The sequence below is a fragment of the Fusarium sambucinum genome, chromosome II, assembly GCF_050947815.1.
Source record: "Fusarium sambucinum isolate potato_lamoka chromosome II, whole genome shotgun sequence".
Taxonomy (NCBI): Eukaryota; Fungi; Ascomycota; class Sordariomycetes; order Hypocreales; family Nectriaceae; genus Fusarium; species Fusarium sambucinum.
The window spans coordinates 1,507,473-1,526,165 of record NC_139293.1 but is presented as its reverse complement, the minus strand read 5'-3'; the positions used below and the strand labels follow the sequence as shown (position 1 = coordinate 1,526,165).

The 18,693-nt window shown below is 47.1% G+C and overlaps 5 protein-coding genes across 5 annotated transcripts; 3 read left to right on the top strand and 2 right to left on the bottom strand.

The window, feature by feature from the left end:
- Nucleotides 1–1,311: 1,311 nt before the first annotated feature.
- Nucleotides 1,312–2,252, top strand: FSST1_007290 (uncharacterized protein; the record flags this gene model as incomplete). The annotated part of the gene is made up of 2 exons (XM_083224059.1): nt 1,312–1,426; nt 1,966–2,252. The coding sequence occupies 2 exons, from the start codon at nt 1,312–1,314 to the stop codon at nt 2,250–2,252; spliced, it is 402 nt and encodes a 133-aa protein (XP_083083251.1).
- A 507-nt stretch (nt 2,253–2,759) lies between these two features.
- Nucleotides 2,760–4,088, top strand: FSST1_007289 (DUF4050 domain-containing protein; the record flags this gene model as incomplete). Its single annotated transcript, XM_083224058.1, has 1 exon — nt 2,760–4,088. One exon carries the CDS (start codon nt 2,760–2,762, stop codon nt 4,086–4,088), a length of 1,329 nt encoding a protein of 442 aa, XP_083083250.1.
- A 5,908-nt stretch (nt 4,089–9,996) lies between these two features.
- FSST1_007288 (uncharacterized protein) lies at nt 9,997–11,841 on the top strand (the record flags this gene model as incomplete). Its single annotated transcript, XM_083224057.1, has 3 exons — nt 9,997–10,667; nt 10,735–11,444; nt 11,498–11,841. The coding sequence occupies 3 exons, from the start codon at nt 9,997–9,999 to the stop codon at nt 11,839–11,841; spliced, it is 1,725 nt and encodes a 574-aa protein (XP_083083249.1).
- A 329-nt stretch (nt 11,842–12,170) lies between these two features.
- On the bottom strand, nt 12,171–13,600 carry FSST1_007287 (acyl-CoA N-acyltransferase; the record flags this gene model as incomplete). Its single annotated transcript, XM_083224056.1, has 2 exons — nt 12,171–12,533; nt 12,590–13,600. The coding sequence occupies 2 exons, from the start codon at nt 13,598–13,600 to the stop codon at nt 12,171–12,173; spliced, it is 1,374 nt and encodes a 457-aa protein (XP_083083248.1).
- A 1,923-nt stretch (nt 13,601–15,523) lies between these two features.
- Nucleotides 15,524–17,470, bottom strand: FSST1_007286 (uncharacterized protein; the record flags this gene model as incomplete). Its single annotated transcript, XM_083224055.1, has 6 exons — nt 15,524–15,579; nt 15,633–15,940; nt 15,993–16,692; nt 16,744–17,206; nt 17,257–17,364; nt 17,432–17,470. 6 exons carry the CDS (start codon nt 17,468–17,470, stop codon nt 15,524–15,526), a joined length of 1,674 nt encoding a protein of 557 aa, XP_083083247.1.
- Nucleotides 17,471–18,693: the final 1,223 nt, after the last annotated feature.

Below are 18,693 nucleotides of genomic sequence, written 5' to 3'. Positions count from 1 at the left end.
ATAACTGAGGAGAAGGCATGGATGATGTTTTAATTTGAATATGTTTAATAGCATCACGCCTCTTAAACGAAATATGCTGGGGATAAAGTGGAGGGTGATAGTAGAACAAGATGACATTGTCGAGATTAGTTGTTTCTCCTTCCAAGGTGATAACAGGGAATAACATTTGAGTAACGACAATCCTTGCCAGTGATTGATGTTTGATGTCCCCATTCATGGTGCAGTGCAGGTGACAGTCATAGTCCGTCCACGTGCATCAACAACGCAAGGCTTTCAAGGTTAAGTTGGGCTGCTGACCCTTGTATGATCCAACCAGAGACATCAATTGACCGCTCCAGCTTTTCCATCCACAGACCTGATTGTCGCTGTGGCTGGGAGACTTGAGACTTGTGCAGTACTCCGCCCTTCCTCCCCCGCTTATACCTGGAGCTTTCCATTGAGAGCGGATGATAGTCACACGACATACGACATTTCACCCACATCAAATACACCCACTCATTCACATGGCTTGATTTGATCTGATTTGATCTGATTCGAGACAAGAGAAGAATACGAAAATTGACACGATTTCATTCCATGGTTGACACCCACTCCTCTATTCTCCCAACTACTGCAAGTGCCCGTCTCTACATCTAAAACAAGGATCCCAAGTTCAGCGCAGTGACCCAAAGAGGGTGCTTGCGACCCAATACAAGGACCAGAGTTGGAGGAAGACGCAGCTAGTGGGTAGCAGAAAAGTTAACCTTTGAGCTTTAGGGTATAAAAACAAATAGCCTAAGGAGTATGATCTAAGTAGCATAAAGTGGCCTACTAATTTCGTCTCTTGCTTCTGCCGGCTAATATTTTTGGTATGCTCAGGTACTAGGTTCTGTTGTACAGGCTTCTCAGCAGCTTAGCCTAGGGCCTGTACAGCAGTTGTAGGCGAGCATTTGGGGGGGTCCAATGGAGGTGATTAAATGCGGGTCCCTCCTCCATCAGGGACTGTAACCTCGAAATTTGTCGCACAACTCAACAACACCAACCACCTGCACTACCACTTTTCCCACATTCCGAGGCTGACTCAAACCGAACCAGAGCAGAGCGGAACAGTGTGTGGTTGAGTTCTCGGAAATATCAAATTATCTCTCTCTTTTGACTGCGGTATTTCTTTGACTCGCCCGGTATACATACACGGACGGATACACTAGACTCGTCAAGACAGGTCCAGAACCAGACTCTCAAACCTAACCTTGAGGCCCCCAAGCCATAAAGGAAAAACTCTGTCAATCGTTGCAGTTCTGGACTTGGACCCCTGCCCCGAGAACCCATCTCATGTCGCCTCCTATGCCGCCAAAACAGCCTGGCGCTGGCGCTGGCGTTGGTGATCCTTTACCCGTCGTCGGCTCCGACCGTCCTCAGACGCCTGTCGATGATGATGGTGGTGGTGGTAAGTTTCTTGTTCTCCTTGTATCCGTACTCCTTCCTACCTTGTCTACCGGCCAACACCTATACATAAACATGCCATACATGCCCAAAACCCATACATACCTAAACCAACTCTCATCATATTCGTCCTGTCTACTTTGCCATGCAGGGTCATGGCTGTACAGAATCGATCACCGCCAGATGTAAATTCCCAAAGTCTGGAAAATGCAGGGTTTTGGACCTCTTAAGTATCCAAGCTTTGCTACTTCAACCAACCTAGTCCCTACTTAGAAAAACCAGGATATTCTTTTGTGTCGTACGTGTGTACGGCTTGGAAGTGTGTCAAGCAAGCAAGACACCAAGTCTTATTCTTGTGTTGTTCCCCTTCTTCTTCTTCCTCTCACTGTTGTTCTGCTTCTCTCCTCTCCTCTGTCTCAAACCAATCTCATCCCCAATTCCTTCTCATCACCAACGAACCCACTGCGGCTCTAGTTAGTTTCTGGGGATCCGCCGCCGATCATGCCTAGGTGAGCTGAGCCCTTGCCTTTTCTCCTGTTACAGCTGCTTGTCAAACCTCTCTGAGCCTTGGCTGCGATGACAAAATGAGAGCATGTCCTGGTTATTCATTTCCCTGTTCCCCGCGCTGCATGCCTGCAGTACCAAGCCCATCGTCATTGTATCAAACAATTGGCGGACAAGGAGCCGCAAAAGTGACAGGGCAAGACAAGACACCAAGAGGTCGAAGCGTTTGTCTGCAGAGTAGTTCCCCCAGAAAAGCAAGCGCACAGGACATGACCCATCCATGCCATGCATGCGAACGAGCCCTTGTCAATAGCGCTTTACCTTAACCTGATCTCCCAAACGCAACGCAACGCCACCTCCGCTCCAACGATACCACCACCGCCTCCATATAAACCATTCGTACCTTACCCTTTCTTTGCCTCTGGCGCCCCTCGTACCACACGCACACTTACCTCTTTTTTTCGTTGGCCCTTGTCTTGTTCCTCTCTCACGATTATAAACTTTGTCTTTTCAAATTCTTCACTGTCGATCATAAGGAATGTCTATTAATATCTTTTCATCTAGCCCCAAAGACAAGTAATCAAGACCAAAATACATCCCAGTCACCAACCCGAAATATCATATCATCTTCCCCAACAACAGTCCACCCTCTACTCCAGGTCGCATCTGTTCCCCCGCATTCTCGCTCGACCGCTACCGCTGCCGCGACAACTGCTACAAGTCCGACTTCCGAGTCCGTCTCATTGCCATTGGTTTCTTCCACGCAATCACCAACAAACAATACCCAAGTTACCTCAAGGGCCTCTGAACCCCAGGCGGGATCATCCTCAGCCATGATATTCTCCGACATTTATAAGAGCCCGCGATCCCCTATCGCCAAGCTCCGTCATAACTCGGTTCAGTTGCCGACCTCACTGCCTGACAATACCCCAGATTGGTACGACGATGAACACGCCGACCTTCTCAGTAAGGACAAGGCGAAACAGAAGGAAGCTGTGAGACGATACCTTGACGCCAAGATCAAGAATGATTGGGATTTCTCATGGCCATCTCGCGTCGTCGACCCTCCACTAGCTGAAGGTGACGTCGCCATTGTCGACACGGCTTCCGAGTCACCTGACGCTATCGAGACTGTAACCAGTCTTGATGTTACTGAGCCAGCTAAGCCAATTCAAGATGAGACACGTGAAGACGATGGCTATCAAGTCGATGACCCCGAGTTGTCGGACGACGACAATAGCGATGCCGAATCCACTTACAGCACTGTCTCTGAAGACACCGTTCGTTTTCGCACACGTCTAGAATGGACATCCGATCTTTCTGACGATGACGATGAGCCAGGTCCTTCGCGCTCACCTTTTCGCTTCGACAACCCCAACAACGTGGGTTCAACTGTTCAGGCGACAGTTCAGGCGAAGCGCGCCAAGCGAAGGAGAGATGTTCGCAAGGAAATGGAGTGGAATGAGGGTCTGGCCTGTTTCGAGGCCCGGCGAAATGCATGGACCGGCGCACGAACTGTTCGTATGCGAGCTAAGCCTGTGACACCTCCTGCTGTGTCACCTCTATCTCCCCGTCGTTTCTTTTTCCGCCGCTCCATGTCGACATCTCCTCCCAGCTCCACAATTGCGTCCGCTCTACCGCCGCAGGTTAGCGATGCTTCTGATGGTTCATCACTTGCGAAAAGCGATGAGCTTCGCAACGCTCGATCCAAGGACACAGCACCATCGACACCCCCCGACAGCCGGAACTATCCTGTCGAGGTTCTTCTTCCCCTTGCACCGCCTCTCTTGCCTCCCAACAACCCCCTACGCGCATCCATCACACCTTCTGTGTATCTCAGCCTATATGATAAGGTCATCATCCATAGCCTTCAGCCCTCATGCCCTATTAATCTCTCAGATATGCTCCGAGCCTGCGTCACAGGCTGGAAGCGAGATGGTGAATGGCCACCCCGACCGACCATGCCTCCGCCTGCTCCCGCTGCCAAGAAGAAGAAGCCTAAGAAGGTCCCAACTCAGTCAGAGAACGCAGGCAGTACCGTTCGACGCATGAGTTTTGGACTACTAGGTCGTGACAAGGACGATACAACAGGTGGAAAGGGCATCCGACGCAGTCTCGTACGGGCCCTCGGCATTGGAGAGACAGGCGACGGACCGAAATAAAGCTATCCCATCACGAACTCATGATTATGAACAAAATTTGGAGGAACATCATTACGATTGACGCAAGGCGCTTGTATATGGGCTCTCGCTTCTCGCTCGGTATACCATGTATGGAAGGATGCATGTTTTTTGTTTTGTTTCTTTTGGTCTATCTGCTTCCCCTACTTGTGCCTTTATGATACAACCATGAAGGGGCATGGAGTTTTTGGAGTGGGCTTCCCTTATTGGAGTTTCTTGTGATGAGCTGTGAGCAAGCACATTGATACCTGCCTGTTCTCAACAGAGCTAATTACTTGCAACTACGTATTTTGCAATTCAGAATTATCAAGATGAATGCATATCAGCATGTGACAGCGGAAGATCCTGGTGTTTTCGTGCTGTAATAGACTTCGGTTGACGCCATACAGGCTATGGATTAGGTTTGAGCCACGAGTACATGACCAACCCAACAAAGTTCCAACGTCATCGTGGTTGAGATGTAAGACCCAACTCGACGGGTCGTTCCGTACACGGTATGTGAGGTACCGTGCCGATCATTTATCCGCTTGAGCAGTTCAATTGGTTCAGTACCTGGTGTTTTAAATTCGTATCCTGCTTACCAAAGCGGCTGTTTTGTATAGGCCATGCATGGCATCGCAACGTTGCTTCCTCAAACATAGCAGAGTTTGGCGACCATCTCTGGGAATTTAATGGCTTCCTGAACAGCGAGAAATGTTTAAAGAAAGCCTTAGGTATAAGAGATGAAATTAGTAGGTCACTTTATGCCCCTTAGCTATAGCTCTTAGACTACTTGTTCTTATACCCTAAGACTAAGAGGCCATTTTTTCTGCTACGCGGCAGCAGATCAACAGAAACATAATCTACCATATTAGCGCACTTTAAATCTATTATCATGACTCAGAGCGAGGGAAAAAGCCAATATAAAACTTCAAAATCGTGAGAAACCATCGAATGAACTCTATATGTTTAACTTTGACAATCAACTCATCTCTAGAGCGGCATGAGTCAGGGTAATAGAAAAAGGAAGCGAAAAATAGATGAGTCAAAAAAGGGTTATCAAACCTAATCACTCTCAAAAACTAATCACTCTTGAAAAATAAATAGGATATTAAACCTAATCACTCTTATAAAAAGAAAAAAGACAACAAAAAAAGTCCTTCGTACTTTGGAAGCCAAAACATTCACAACCTAATCACTTAGGTTTAAAACTTTATATCTAGGTAGTCAAGGGAGTTCGTAATCTGCATTATTCATTTGTTTTGGATTATGCTTGCTCTTTGACGTTTTGTACTCTGGGCGTGAGATTTGGAACACAGCGTTCTTGAAATTTATGCCAGCAGTTGAGAGTATGAGAATTATGCACGCATATCACCAGTCTAGCCAATTGACTATCATTCAATGAAATATATGAAAGTCAAGTAGGTATCATGCAGTCCTTACTTCAAGCCGCGAGACGATAGGCGTCTCCTTATACTCCAGCCAGTGGCCGAAGTCCTAGCAACTCGGAAGAAACAACACTTTACCGGGGCTCCAACTTATCACGACTGTCAAATTCAAATCTTTGAGCCTGACATTAATAGACATTCAATATTGTCTCATGGGTTGAGGTATCCTGGGGTTTCAATCCTCGAGTTACTGGGGGTTGAAGCGTTTGGTGTACCTTGCACATGATGTCAACGAGATACAGGGCTAACTCTGCAATACGGAATCAAATGCACACGACTATCATCACGAAAGACTGAGAAGCTCACCGGTCAGCATCATTGTCCAGGAATATGAATATTAACAGATGGGTCAGTCTTCTTGATGCGTGTAAGGGAACATCTACACTGAACAACTTTACCTCCGATCTACTGGATACAAGTTCTCAGTGCCTCACAGCAAGATGGAGTGCAATTAACAAAAGATAACCGTTCTGCACTATTTCTTTTCGGATGCTCAGTCTGTTATAGGAGGTTTATAACTCTCGGAGGTATAGGTTAGGTCCATTTCAGCAATCGGAATAACGGCCTCTTGGGCCAACACCACCATCATCACCTTTACGAACACGCATGACATATCTACAAAATGAGATAGTGCAAAAAGAATATCAATAAATAGCAAAAGAAATGCGTAATCTGGGAATCGAACCCAGGGCTCCCCGACGTCGCTTAAATGGCAACGGAGAATTTTACCACTAAACCAATTACGCTGGTTCTTATTATTGAAAATTATTTGTCGTTGAGACTACATGAGGCCAGGGGTGTACATATGTAGCTACACATACCTTCCATAACATCAGAAAGCCGGCCCCATGGAAGCATCGCCAACTTCGGAGTCTGATCATGGCTTGTAGGAAACCCAATTCCAGAGGCCTGAACAGTGGAATCGGTGCTGGGCCTAGCAACGACTGCGTTGTTGTTGTTAGGGGAAGTACTAGGTAGAGTGGCAGTATACGTAACACAGGAGATGAAATGAGGAGGATAACGTATGTTGTTTAGCTCTCCATACCCTACAGCTTATTAGAGACGAATGTTTCGGCTGTTTGCTAGGTCATAGCCTTTGATTTCGGTAAGGCATATCGAAAATAAAGACATTTATCATAATGCTCATATCCGGAAGACACGATTGTTGATGTTGCCCGGGATAGTATAGTTGATACCTTAGTTGTGTTCTATAGACCTATAACCTAAGCATAGTTGGCTTGACGGTATGTCAGACCAGACGTAGCAATACGGGGGTGCGAGAGCAGATGCCATGAAGGTAGTCTTTCTCATGCAGGGGCTAAACCCACCAAACATAGATAACATAGATATCGAGGGCATCAAAGTCGAATTCCCAGTTCATATGTGGATCAGCAGGGCTTTTAGACATGTCTTGTTAGTAAGAAGCCTTATCCTAGTTTCGTTTACTAAGAAATGGTTATTCAGTTTCATTGTTTGGTTGTTAAACTATGTAGATAATAGCAAGCAATGCTTGTTCATTTGAGGCTATTTACGCGTGAGATATCATGACAAGTCAGTCCATTGCGAGTTTAGGAGGATTGTTGGCTAGTGTAACCAACATATTAACGAACTGACCTAGGAGAGATCACTATCTACAGATGTTAAAGCGACGCGGAACATGGGGAAAACACAAGGTCTTGGAACTTATATACTATTATCCCTGCTTAGGACAAGTATTTCGTATACATATTTGAACTCCACGAATGTAAAACTGCGCGCGGTGCTCGCGTCAAGTCAAGGATGTAGCTTACTGTACATGTCAAGCGAACTGCGCAGCCCACCAGGACCTTTAGTTTCAAATATTTATATGCTTTCGAGGGACTCGAGACAACTACCTGATTAATCAACGATCTTTATTGGCACCGACCAGGGAGATAATAGTGAGTGCAGCTCGACTGAGCACAGCGGCAGCATAGACAATTCCATGCCATTATATAAACGGCGATTGCTACGATTAACTTCATGATGAGAATACCAAGCGAGATATCGAAATATCTACCGTTGAAACCTCCGTATATCCTAGTTTCGTGTGTTAGTTCAACAGTAAAAGATTGGTCTAGGTCTTTTTTATCTTTTGGGATGTCAATGAGGTTTGTTTCCAGTATTAACTTCACGCCTTGACCCTTTTCAGGTCTAAAAGAACTTATTGGAGAGGCGAGAGAATATTGTTTGTTGATTATCTATATGCTACCAGCCTGCTACCATTTATTGATAAATATAGTGGCAGTCGATCCAATACTATCGATCCTCGTAGGAGTTACACCTTGGTACTTGGGAGTGGCTATTCAAGCCAGGTTATTCTGACCCCAAAGCCACGCGCTTGGCAGTTTGGTGGTCACTCAACCCGACTAGCATGGCTTTACGTTGTGGTGTTGAGATTGTTAAGTTACGACGAGAATAGCCTCCATATCTGACAGGATACGCACTCGGCACACCACACTTGTGCAATACATCCAAGGAATGATAAATTCAGATGCATTCACGGAAATACCTCAACCCACCCCCAGTTGCATACAACATGTTGATAGGTGGCATGATTAGTAACCGGTTTTGAGGGTGTGTTGGTTAGAACCTCTTAGTAGGGCTAGGAACCCGCTAAGAGACTCTCCATGTGAGTCCCAACCATTAATTGACGTCTCAAGTAGAGCGGCTGGAAGACTGGTGTTTATCTACTGGAGCGATCCCTACTTACGCATGAGTCAAACTCTCGAACACATGTTATCTGATAGGTCATAAAAGGTGCCAGCGACAGTGGTAATGTGAAGCTTGTCAGGAATAGGTTGAGGAGAATAGGCAACTCTACCGGACTGATCAGGAGACAAGTTTCGGATGCAAAGTTCCAGCTTGTATAGTCCATATTTAAACTCTCGTCTTGACCCCCATTTCGCTTTGACAATTAGGTAGAACACAGGCCAAGATCCTCATTCCATGTCCAGGAACCTAGGAGCCAATGGTTGGCTTCCGAAACGGACTCCTTATGGCAGAACATAGTCAAAGTTACCCGGTAGCTTCAACACCATCCAGTCACAAGGTCGTCATGTTCAAAGGTGAAAAAGAATTGTCTTCGGCAGGAGTATGAAAGAACTGTCTAGCATATAGGATGTTGACATTCCTAACTTAGCTTCTGCTGTTCTGCGGGTGTAGAAATGATGGTGCGATAGCAGAAGTGAACAGTGTTTGCTTGTCTACCAATTGAATGAAGATAACTCTAAATGGCTTATGGCATGTTAGCCTCTAGCCCTCATTGCCGAGAACTAGAGTGCTGGTATAAATGAGCAGATTTCTCTGGACTTACTGTCAATCGGTATATTGACTTGAAACGGCTGCAACTCAACTTCGAAGTGCTGGCTGTAGGATAAGTTCGTTGCACATGCCAGGGCCTCCATGGAAGTGATATCGAAGCAAAACTGCATGCCGAGATCATCTATTTAGCATCCTGACTAACTCAATCGCCACCAGAGGGAAAGGACCTGCAAGAGCGGACTTAGAGAGCAACAGTTGTGACGATGGCAGTTCATCCCCATCAACTTTGAGGTTAGGCGATACCGCTAAACACCATCAAGATGATCGTGTCGTGACGGCAAGTGGCCTCTCATATTCCGATCATGAACGTAATGGTGTCCCACTTTGGAACACACCCAAGATATTTGACTGCAACAGAACGGATATGCGGAACTGCAATTGATCAGATAAAATTTTTCCTGCATGGGCCGATCTCGCTCAGGGGTGTGAGCGTAGCAATAACTCGGCCTTGGCTCTGGATTTGGGAATCGCTCATCTTATCTGATGATCAGATTAGATACACCGAGCAAAAAAAAGCCGCTAGAAAACCCTGGCTTGGACTGATCTGGGCACAACGGACCATGTCGAAATAGGAGCTTTTCGTAATGGAACAGATTCCTACTGCAGGGTTCGGCTTTTTGGAGTCTTTGCTAGACGAGGTTGCGATTAATACCGGCTAGGTAGAGAAAGCATCTTGAATCGCTCAGTTGCTCAGCCATGACATCTTCCTTTGGCAGAGACAAAAGCAGGATGATGTTGATGGAGACATCTAGCGCCGCCTCCTTCACTCGACACCACCGCAATTGCCGCATTAACTTGACCCTGGCAAGTTCCCACATCGTTTGGCTTTAGATGTGTGCAATCATTCCATAATTGGTTTCGATTCCATCCCAAAAACATGGGGCCTGAACGGAGTACGGCATTGATGGTGGGGCAAATCATCATGACGGGTCAACACGGATGCGCAAGCGTTGATAGCGTCGGTTCGAGCTTGCGCTCACATATTATTGCAAGGGAGTACCCTTGATCGCTGCCCACCATGATTCTCCATGAGCTTCGATTTCTCTCGAGACCTCCTAAAGCTCTTTCCTTCGAAGAACTCTGGAAAGAAGCGGTAGTGCTGATCTCATCCAGTTCTCATCATGGCGACCGAAACCACGAACGTCCCCTCTGCTCCGGCGCAGAAACAAAAGCTCTCCGTGCTTGAAGGCCCTGTTGACCCTCCGTTGGTCGACTTCACACTGGGCGAGCTACTTGAGCTTCAAACGTACCAGCATGGCAACCAAGAGTGTCTGGTCATCCCATGGACCGGTGCCCGCTGGACGTACAATGAGCTGAGCCAACAGAGCTCTTCTTTGGCTCAGTCTTTGCTGGATATGGGAATCGGAGTTGGTGACCGCGTCGCAATCATGGCCGGAAACTGTGAGCAATACGCAGCCGTGTTCTTTGCCGTGGCCAAGATCGGCGCCATCCTCGTCATTCTCAACAACACCTATACCCCGACAGAAGCCATGTACGGGTTGAAGTTTTCTGACAGCAAAATCTTCTTCACAACACCAAGAATCGGCCGACTTGACCAGACACAACTGCTACAGCAGCTCGAGAACAAGAAGACAGCTCCCAAGGTTGTCATGCTTCGGGGAGATGAAACTGGCAAATATGAGACCTATGATGGTTTGGTTACAGCTGGTCGTCGTCGAAACCACCAGCGTTTGTATCAAGCCATGACAAAGGTGTTACCGCATCAAGTGGTCAACCTTCAATTCACCAGCGGAACAACTGGACTTCCCAAAGCTGCCATGCTCACACACCAGTAAGTAGGCCATCCTCAAGTCAGTTTGGAAACGACAAGTCTGAAAACATGAACTGATGACGAGTAGCAACCTGGTCAACAACTCCCGATTTATTGGCGATCGTATGCGACTTGGACCTGCTGACGTATTGTGCTGTCCTCCACCACTGTTCCACTGCTTCGGTCTGGTACTTGGTCTTCTTGCTGTTGTCACTCATGGCGGCAAGATCGTGTACCCAGCTGAAGTCTTTGATATTCAAGCGACACTTCAAGCGATCTCTGATGAGCAATGCACTGCTGTGCATGGTGTCCCCGCTATGTTTGATTCGCTCTTCCAGGCCAAGTGGCCTGAAAACTTCAACTGTGACAATCTGCGCACCGGAATCATTGCTGGTGCACCAGTGCCACGATATCTGATGGAGCTTCTTGTCAACCGCTTCGGGATGACCGAATTCACTAGCAGTTACGGTCTTACTGAGGCGTCACCGACTTGCTTCAACGCATTCACCGACGATTCCATCGACACTCGTCTTACAACTGTCGGTACGCTGATGCCTCATGCGAAGGCTAAGATCGTTGACCGTGATGGAAACATTGTCCCCATTGGCGAGCGTGGCGAGCTTTGCATCGGTGGCTATCAACTCCAGGCTGGATACTGGAACAACTCGGAGAAGACCAATGAAACTATGGCAAGGGATGCCTCGGGCGTTCTTTGGCTCCACACTGGCGATGAAGCTGTATTCGACGATAATGGCTACTGCTCGATTACTGGCCGTTTCAAGGATATTATTATTAGAGGTAAGTGAAGAATCCTGCCAGCAAGGAATGATTAGCTAACCCCGCTTCAACAGGTGGAGAGAACATCTACCCACTCGAGATTGAGGAGCGACTGATGGACCATCCGGCTATCACTCGTGCAATTGTGGTCGGTCTCAAGAACAAGCACTATGGCGAGGTGGTTGGTGCCTTTGTTGAGCTGGCCGATGGTCATCAGAAGCCCGCATTCGAGGAACTCAAGGACTGGTGTCGCAAGAGACTCGGCGGTCATAAGTCACCAGCTCACGTATTCTGGCTGGGACATGATAATGTGCCAGCGACAGTTCCTCTTACAGGAAGTGGTAAAGTGCGCAAGTTCGAGATGGCGAAGTTGGGTGACGATCTCTTGCGAAAGCAGGAAAATGTATCGAAATTGTAAACAAGTCAGTCTCGTTTGAGTCTTGGATAGAATGCCTTGAAAGCGTAATGGAGTTTGATATTTAAAATCTGGACACAAAAGCTCAAGCTAGAATTGAGTTTTAATATAGAAGATGTATATGAGAGATGAAAGAAAGTGATTTGAGGTCCTGTTGGTTTGTCCTGGCCAAGATGCGGGCAACCCTGCAAAATTCAACTCACAGGTGAGACAAGGCAGGCACCCCGGACCATCCACGTTACCTATGGTTGTATTAAATTCTCAATTCTACTTCTTTCGGTTACTTTTGGTTATATACAAGAACAATCTACAATTATAAATAAACCTTCCTCCTACAGCTTGGGTACAAGACCCAATTTCGTACCGGCAACAACCTTCTCGTTATCTGCAAGTGGGCAAAGCTGGAAGAAGCGCTCGCGAGACGATCGGACAAAAGCACTTCGCTGATGCGGCAAGTCCACCAGCTTGTCCAACCCAGAGCCATGGACAAAGTCATACATGACAATGGTGGTATTTGTCTCCTGGGTTTCACCCACCACAAACATAGTGCGAGGATCATCAAGGTAGAGGTAGTGCATCAAACTGCTCCACCACGCAGACACGCGATGGGGTCCGCGGAAGCGTACATCACCTACAAGCGAGTGACGACCGCGGTCGAAGTCACCTGCGTTGAAATAACCACCAAGGCGGTCCTCCTATTAAGAAGTGTCAGAAAGTCGTCAAGAAAAGGACAATACGGGAATGAACATACCTTGGCCCAGTAGACCTCAAAATATGCAAAAGAGGTGTCATTCCACTTTGCAAGCAGGGCAATAACATGAGGGTCATCGTGAACCTTGTGAAGATACTCCTGGTGTTGTTCCAGGGTACCGGTAAGGTTCCAGCCTTGAGAGACACGGGGATCGTTTTGCCATTCGTGGAAGAGGCGCACATGGTCAGCATCGGTATAATCGACAGAAACCATGGAAAATGTTTCGTTGAGATGGGGAATCCATCGGCTGTAAACCGTTGCGCCAGGTGCAGGCTTAACTGGTCTGACTGGATGCCATGACTGTTGAACACGCTCAGGATCATCAGGATCACCAGCAACTGTGATGGTTGTTGTGTTGTGCAGAGGAGTCAGAGGGTATGAGCCAAGAGGGTTTGATGCTGGCAGAGACGCAGGCGATTCGGCAGGGCACCAAACTGGTCGTGGACCAAAGGGTGAACCAGCACCTTGCCAGAAAGTGCTTCGCAATAGGAGAACAAGACTTTCATCAGTCTCGCCTGAGGCCTGGCGTTTCTCCCGGCCCTTGAGTGGGTGGTCAATTGCGAGCAAGACTGCTGTCAGCTGCTGACCTAGAACACCGGCATTGGCACCTCGAAGCTCCAATCGATACGACTCTACATTCGTTCTCACGGTGAAGAGAGCGTATGTCAATAGCCAGACCTGCGCCAAACTTGGTGCCTCAGCTTCATCCCAGTAAACAGTGACGCATGGTGAGCGACGAGCCCGGGCCCAAGGGCTATTGTTGGATTGAGGTGGAAGTTGACTCGATTTCAGATCAATTGGGTCTGAGAAGATGAGGCCAGGATGTTGGAGGTTGAAAGGTAGAGCCTTGGCCGATTCAGGGCCTTTTTGAACGAGCTTGTAGACGGGAGTGTTCACACCTAATGGTGTTGAGGCTGCTTCGATTGTGTACTCAGTTTGGTATGGGTGAGGAAGCTTGACGATGGCCTCGCCAGCCTTGAGATTAGAGAATGTTCCTGATGGGGTCGACATTGTTATCGCAGCTGGGTATGGGGAAACTTAGAGTCAAAAGAGACTTGGAAAGGGAGAGGAAGAAGAGTTCGACCACACTGAGAAGCTATTCGCAACAGGACAGGGAGCTAACTGCATAAGTGGAACAGGTTCGGTGTATCGTGTTCGTTAATTCCGCATCTTTTGAGGTATGTTCGGGTCTTGTGGATTGAAGTTTATTGACTAACTAGGTACTTCGTATCCTAAACTCCATCGACGACGTAATAACGGAACCGTTTAGTAAGATTTTATGGCTAGCAGGCGCTGACGATCCCGGACTGATCAGGGTCAAGATTATCAAGTGGACTCGAGCGGATCTGATAACATGAGCCCTCGTTCACTAATTTTTCTTTTTTCTTCCTTACACGCCCCCTTCGTCATCCGATTGTCGGACTTCAAGGGTCTTAGACAAAATTTACGTAGTATTGCCTCTTTTGACCGCTCGTTAGCACGATCTGATAAACCGCTCAACCAACGACACTAACTAGATATTTCCACACCATCCCACAGATCCCTGCTGGCGTTGGCAAAAAATTCATCATGAACCTTGCCGGATGCAGAAGTTGTACCCAATGGAGGAATTATGGCCTGATGGAATCACAACCGCCGAGGGTACCCTGGGACAAAGGTTCCGATGAAACAAGCAGTTAGCTTGCTACTTGACCCGAGTCCCATCACTCCATGTGCTCATACAGAAGCATCCAGCTTGAAATAGAGTAAAGAACATGTTGTGCAGCCTTTTTACGTGGCAGAGAGTATTCCTTCTTGTTATCTTCGTTTAAATGAAGTAAAGATGGCTATTTCAATACAATATCAACATGAGGCTTCAGACCTCGTCACTGAGCATAAATACTAGAAGCGGCCGGCTTTAGAAAGTACTTGAGAAGGCATCGGCGATTCTTCTTATTTATCAATTAGAAAGAAGTATTAATAATGTATTGGTCTAAAAAGTCATGTTAGCTGGCTTAAAACCGCTGTTCCTTATACTCTCGGCCGAGTGTCTCGATTACCTGAAGGATGCCTCAAGCTTGATCTTGTAGAGGACAGAATGTTCGTATGATTGGACTTCTGATGTATTGAAGTAAACTCAGGTAGTCAACTGCTATATATCAGTCGTGGATACTCCGATAGCTCTAGTGCTTCTACAGCTGTTGATCACCAGTGTGCATGCCGATCGATCCCGACACTCAGGTACAGATGATCTCTCAGTTCCACCGATGTGGTAATATCTTATCAATCAGTTTTCATCTGAGACACTAGGCCATTACTGCCGGTTATCAGATGTTAAGTGACGCTTGGGGGAAACCTTGGTTGTTGAGGCAGTAAACGAAGATTCTGAGTCCGCCATTTAGGAACGTCAATCTTTCATAGTATTTCTTTCCCAGTCGTCACTTGGTTCTTATTTGCCTATTTGCAACATATTCTGAGTTGATATAGTGTAGAAGTTTATTAGCACGTGAATGGGAAAACTGCAGCCCATATGAGAGGTTTCTTTCGCTCTCGAATGACCGCACTCAGACTCACCAGCTTTCACACAACCTCTAATGTATCCAACTACAAATATTTGCAGAAAGCTATCCTACCATTTCCCAGCCTCGCCCCCAATCGTTGTTGCTTGTTATTCTTGAGACATCTCGACAGCCTTGATTCTCACTATTCGCGCTTTGCCACATGAGTTCAACCGGGTCTACTGGCGATACCCGGTCGAAAGACGGCAAGCAATACCAGAGATGACTTCAAAATTGTGACTGAACAGCCGATGGCAGGCCTTTTTGCACGGTAAAGACGTTTTATTTAACCAAGTAAACATCAAAACAACATTCTAACAACAGTGGCCAACATATGGCACATTCTGGTGTCATCTCTATATAATATCTCAAACGCTAAACCCATAATTATCTATACTTAAGCTTTAGCCTCGTCAGTCTTGCGGCCACCAAGTTGCATGTAATTCCAGCAAACTGTCATCGTGAGTTAGCGGCTGTTTCATAACTATAAATAATATACAACTTACTTGTCCAGCCCAAATCGTCTCTGAAGCAAGACTGGAGAACATCCTCGCCAGCAGTGGTGCCGGTGTCTGGACTAGAAGCAACAGCCTTCTTGCCAACCGCAAGACCAATAACAGGTGGGTAGACTGCGATTTCTTTATATGAGGGAACGTGTCCAGCTCGCTGGCTAAGGATGTTCTGATGGATGTTCAGTGCGACGTAGTGGCCTTGGTGCATGGCGCCGCCGCATCGCTTGATGCCAGGCCACTTGGTGATGTCGCCAGCGGCGTAGTGAAATTCAGCATTTGGTGTCCCTTGCTCAAATTGCAGGCTACAGAGAAATAAGTCAGTGATGAGACGTGAGAGGAACTCGTTTGACTTACTTGGGCTTGATCTTGACCAAACCATCCTCATCGAGTGCCGAGGGGGGCAGATATGTGGTGGTGGGAACACTTCTGGAGATGGCCATGATCACCACGCTAGCAGACATCTTGTGACCGTTTGTGAACTCAACATCATACTTTTCACTGCCATCAGTAGTATCGACCTTGTTCTTGGAGGCCAGGCGATGGTTCATGAGGACTTCAACACCAGCCTCACGGAGTAGCTCGAGTGCCACGTCTTTGGTCTCGTCAGGAAGACCCTCAGATGAGAGAAGCTTGTCACGCGAATGGACAAGTGTTACTTTGAGATGGGGCTTGACCATCTTAAGCTCAGCCGCCATTTCAATGCCGACGGCACCTCCGCCGACCACAACGACACCGTGCTTTGCATTCTGGACAGCGTTGATGTGGTTTTCGGCTTCGAAAAGGTATTGCTTTCGAGTCAGGGATTGTGGAACGACGGGCCAGACGCGGCGTAGACCTGTGGCGGCAACGAGGTAGTCATATTCGAGAGTACTCTTCTCTTCGGTGAGGTGGGCTGAGATGGTGGCTTTCTTTGAATCAGGATCAACACTGGTGACTGAGCCTTGGATAATGCTGAGTCTGGGATCTTTGAGGCCGAGGATGTCAGAGTATTTAACCCAGTTCTTCTTGGAAAAGGCAGAGTCGGCAAGGGCCATGGGAGAGCCGATCAAGTGGTCTGCAGTGTGTTAGTATCACATAGCTCGGTTTTAAGATAAGAAGCACTTACAGTAACCATCTCTTTCATCAACGATGGTGATCTCGATGTTGAAAGTAGGCAAGTTGGGGTGGTGAGTATATGGCTCAGAGTTCATGCGAGGAGAGTAACCCTGGCTCAGATCCAACAGGTTGACGGCAGCAGATAGACCACCATAGCAACCACCGAGGATAAGCACACGTACGGCGTTTGAGGTTTCTGGAAGCGAGCCCATTGTAGCGAATCCTTTGACTGTATGGACTATGGAATGTTTTCGAAATGGGAGCTGCTGAAGTGACGCTCTCGAGACAGATGCTGCAGAGAGACAAAGATTCGGCGCAACAAAAGTTGGTAAAGAAGCACGAGATGTGACAGAACGTCTTGTCTGAGTACAAGTGTGGGTGGCTTTGGAAAGTCGTCCCGTGAACTTGGTAGATACTCGAGAGATGATCATGAGCTGAGAAACGAGGAAGAGAAGAGAAAGAAATAGTCCGAGCTATTGAAGAAGGAAAAGGAGGTCAAAGAAATGCAGATCCGGGAATGAACGAAACAACCGCCAGCAAAACAATTGACACATGATGCTCGGTATCGTACTCGGCTGAAAGCCCTCAACATCGGGCCAAGACCGGCCTCCTCTGGGGGACAAGGGTTCATCTCCCTGGTTTCTGTCATGACATGTCCCCAGTTTCCCATCATGAGTGAATCATGAATGGCCAGTAACAGAAGAGATTCGCCTGGATTGTAGCGGGGCGTGCTCCATTGTGATGATGTTGGGGACTTTTTGAAGCTGCTAATGATGTGGAGTTAAAGTTATCAGATCCGTCCAAGACAGCGGGCAGCCAGCCACTGAGAGAACTGTGTCTCCACCGGTTAGGATGAGAACAAGAATTATCAGATCCGACGGAAGTGATCTCGCCGCTTAGTCATAGTGTCAGACACAGTGAGAAGACCGTTATCTGATCAAATTGCTACAATGTTTCCACATTGTGTGCAACCATCCCGGACTAATGGTTCGTAGTGTAGGACGGAGAGACGAGTTGGGCCGATCTCCTTGTGCCTTTTGAAGATCAGCAAGGATATGCTTGTGTAAACAATTAACTTGAGTCATTTTCAACTCCAAGTAACGGTTACAACACCAACATTGACTTCGTAGACCAAACTGTTTCTTTATTGTACAATGCTGTGGCCTTATTGCTTACTCAAAGTGCCTCCGTTCTTTGTATAGAGTACTGATGTGAGTTGAGTTGTACGCCGATCTGATAACCCAACCCAACAATGATGGTTGTCACACACATTTTAGTCTTGGCAGCCTAGTCAAAAAAATATCTGATCGGAAGAATCCTTGACAATCTGAAGTGGCTGTTTGTCACCCACGCATGGATCAAATGCTTGGCTTGGTTACGGGGATAACAATTTAATTTCAATAAGAAAACTGATATCATATTCTTCACAGAACTGCTAGACCTGCACCGTGCAACACTCAAGCTGCCTTAGGGCAAGTTACGGTAAATCCCAACATCATCTGCTTGTTCTGCGGCATCTATCAATGTCTTTGAAAAGTAGGATCGAACTGTCCTCGCTCTTTGACCCTGTAAACGTTTTCCGCATTCTCGTAGAAATAATTCCGCCTCCTAGATTTTATTCTCTTCTTCAGTGGGGATGTTCAATCCTTCGCGTCTCTAGTACGGTGACCTTATCCCCATTAGAGGTGCCAAGACAAGGCCAGGGTAAGAACTACTATAAAATTATGCTTGTTTAAGAGCAAACTAGAGGTAGAGGCTCTGCTCCGTCTCCGTCTCCGTTCCGGCTTTTCTAACTTGTTCCTTACTAGTGATCATCCAGGGCTGATACTATTGCTTACCGAAGGAGAGGTCGCGACAGAAGCAGAGCTCAGCTGCAAAAAATAAATGGCCAAAGAGTATGGACTACTGCAGCTCAAGTTGGTTTACTAATTTCGTCTCTTACTGTTGACCGTCCTGGCTT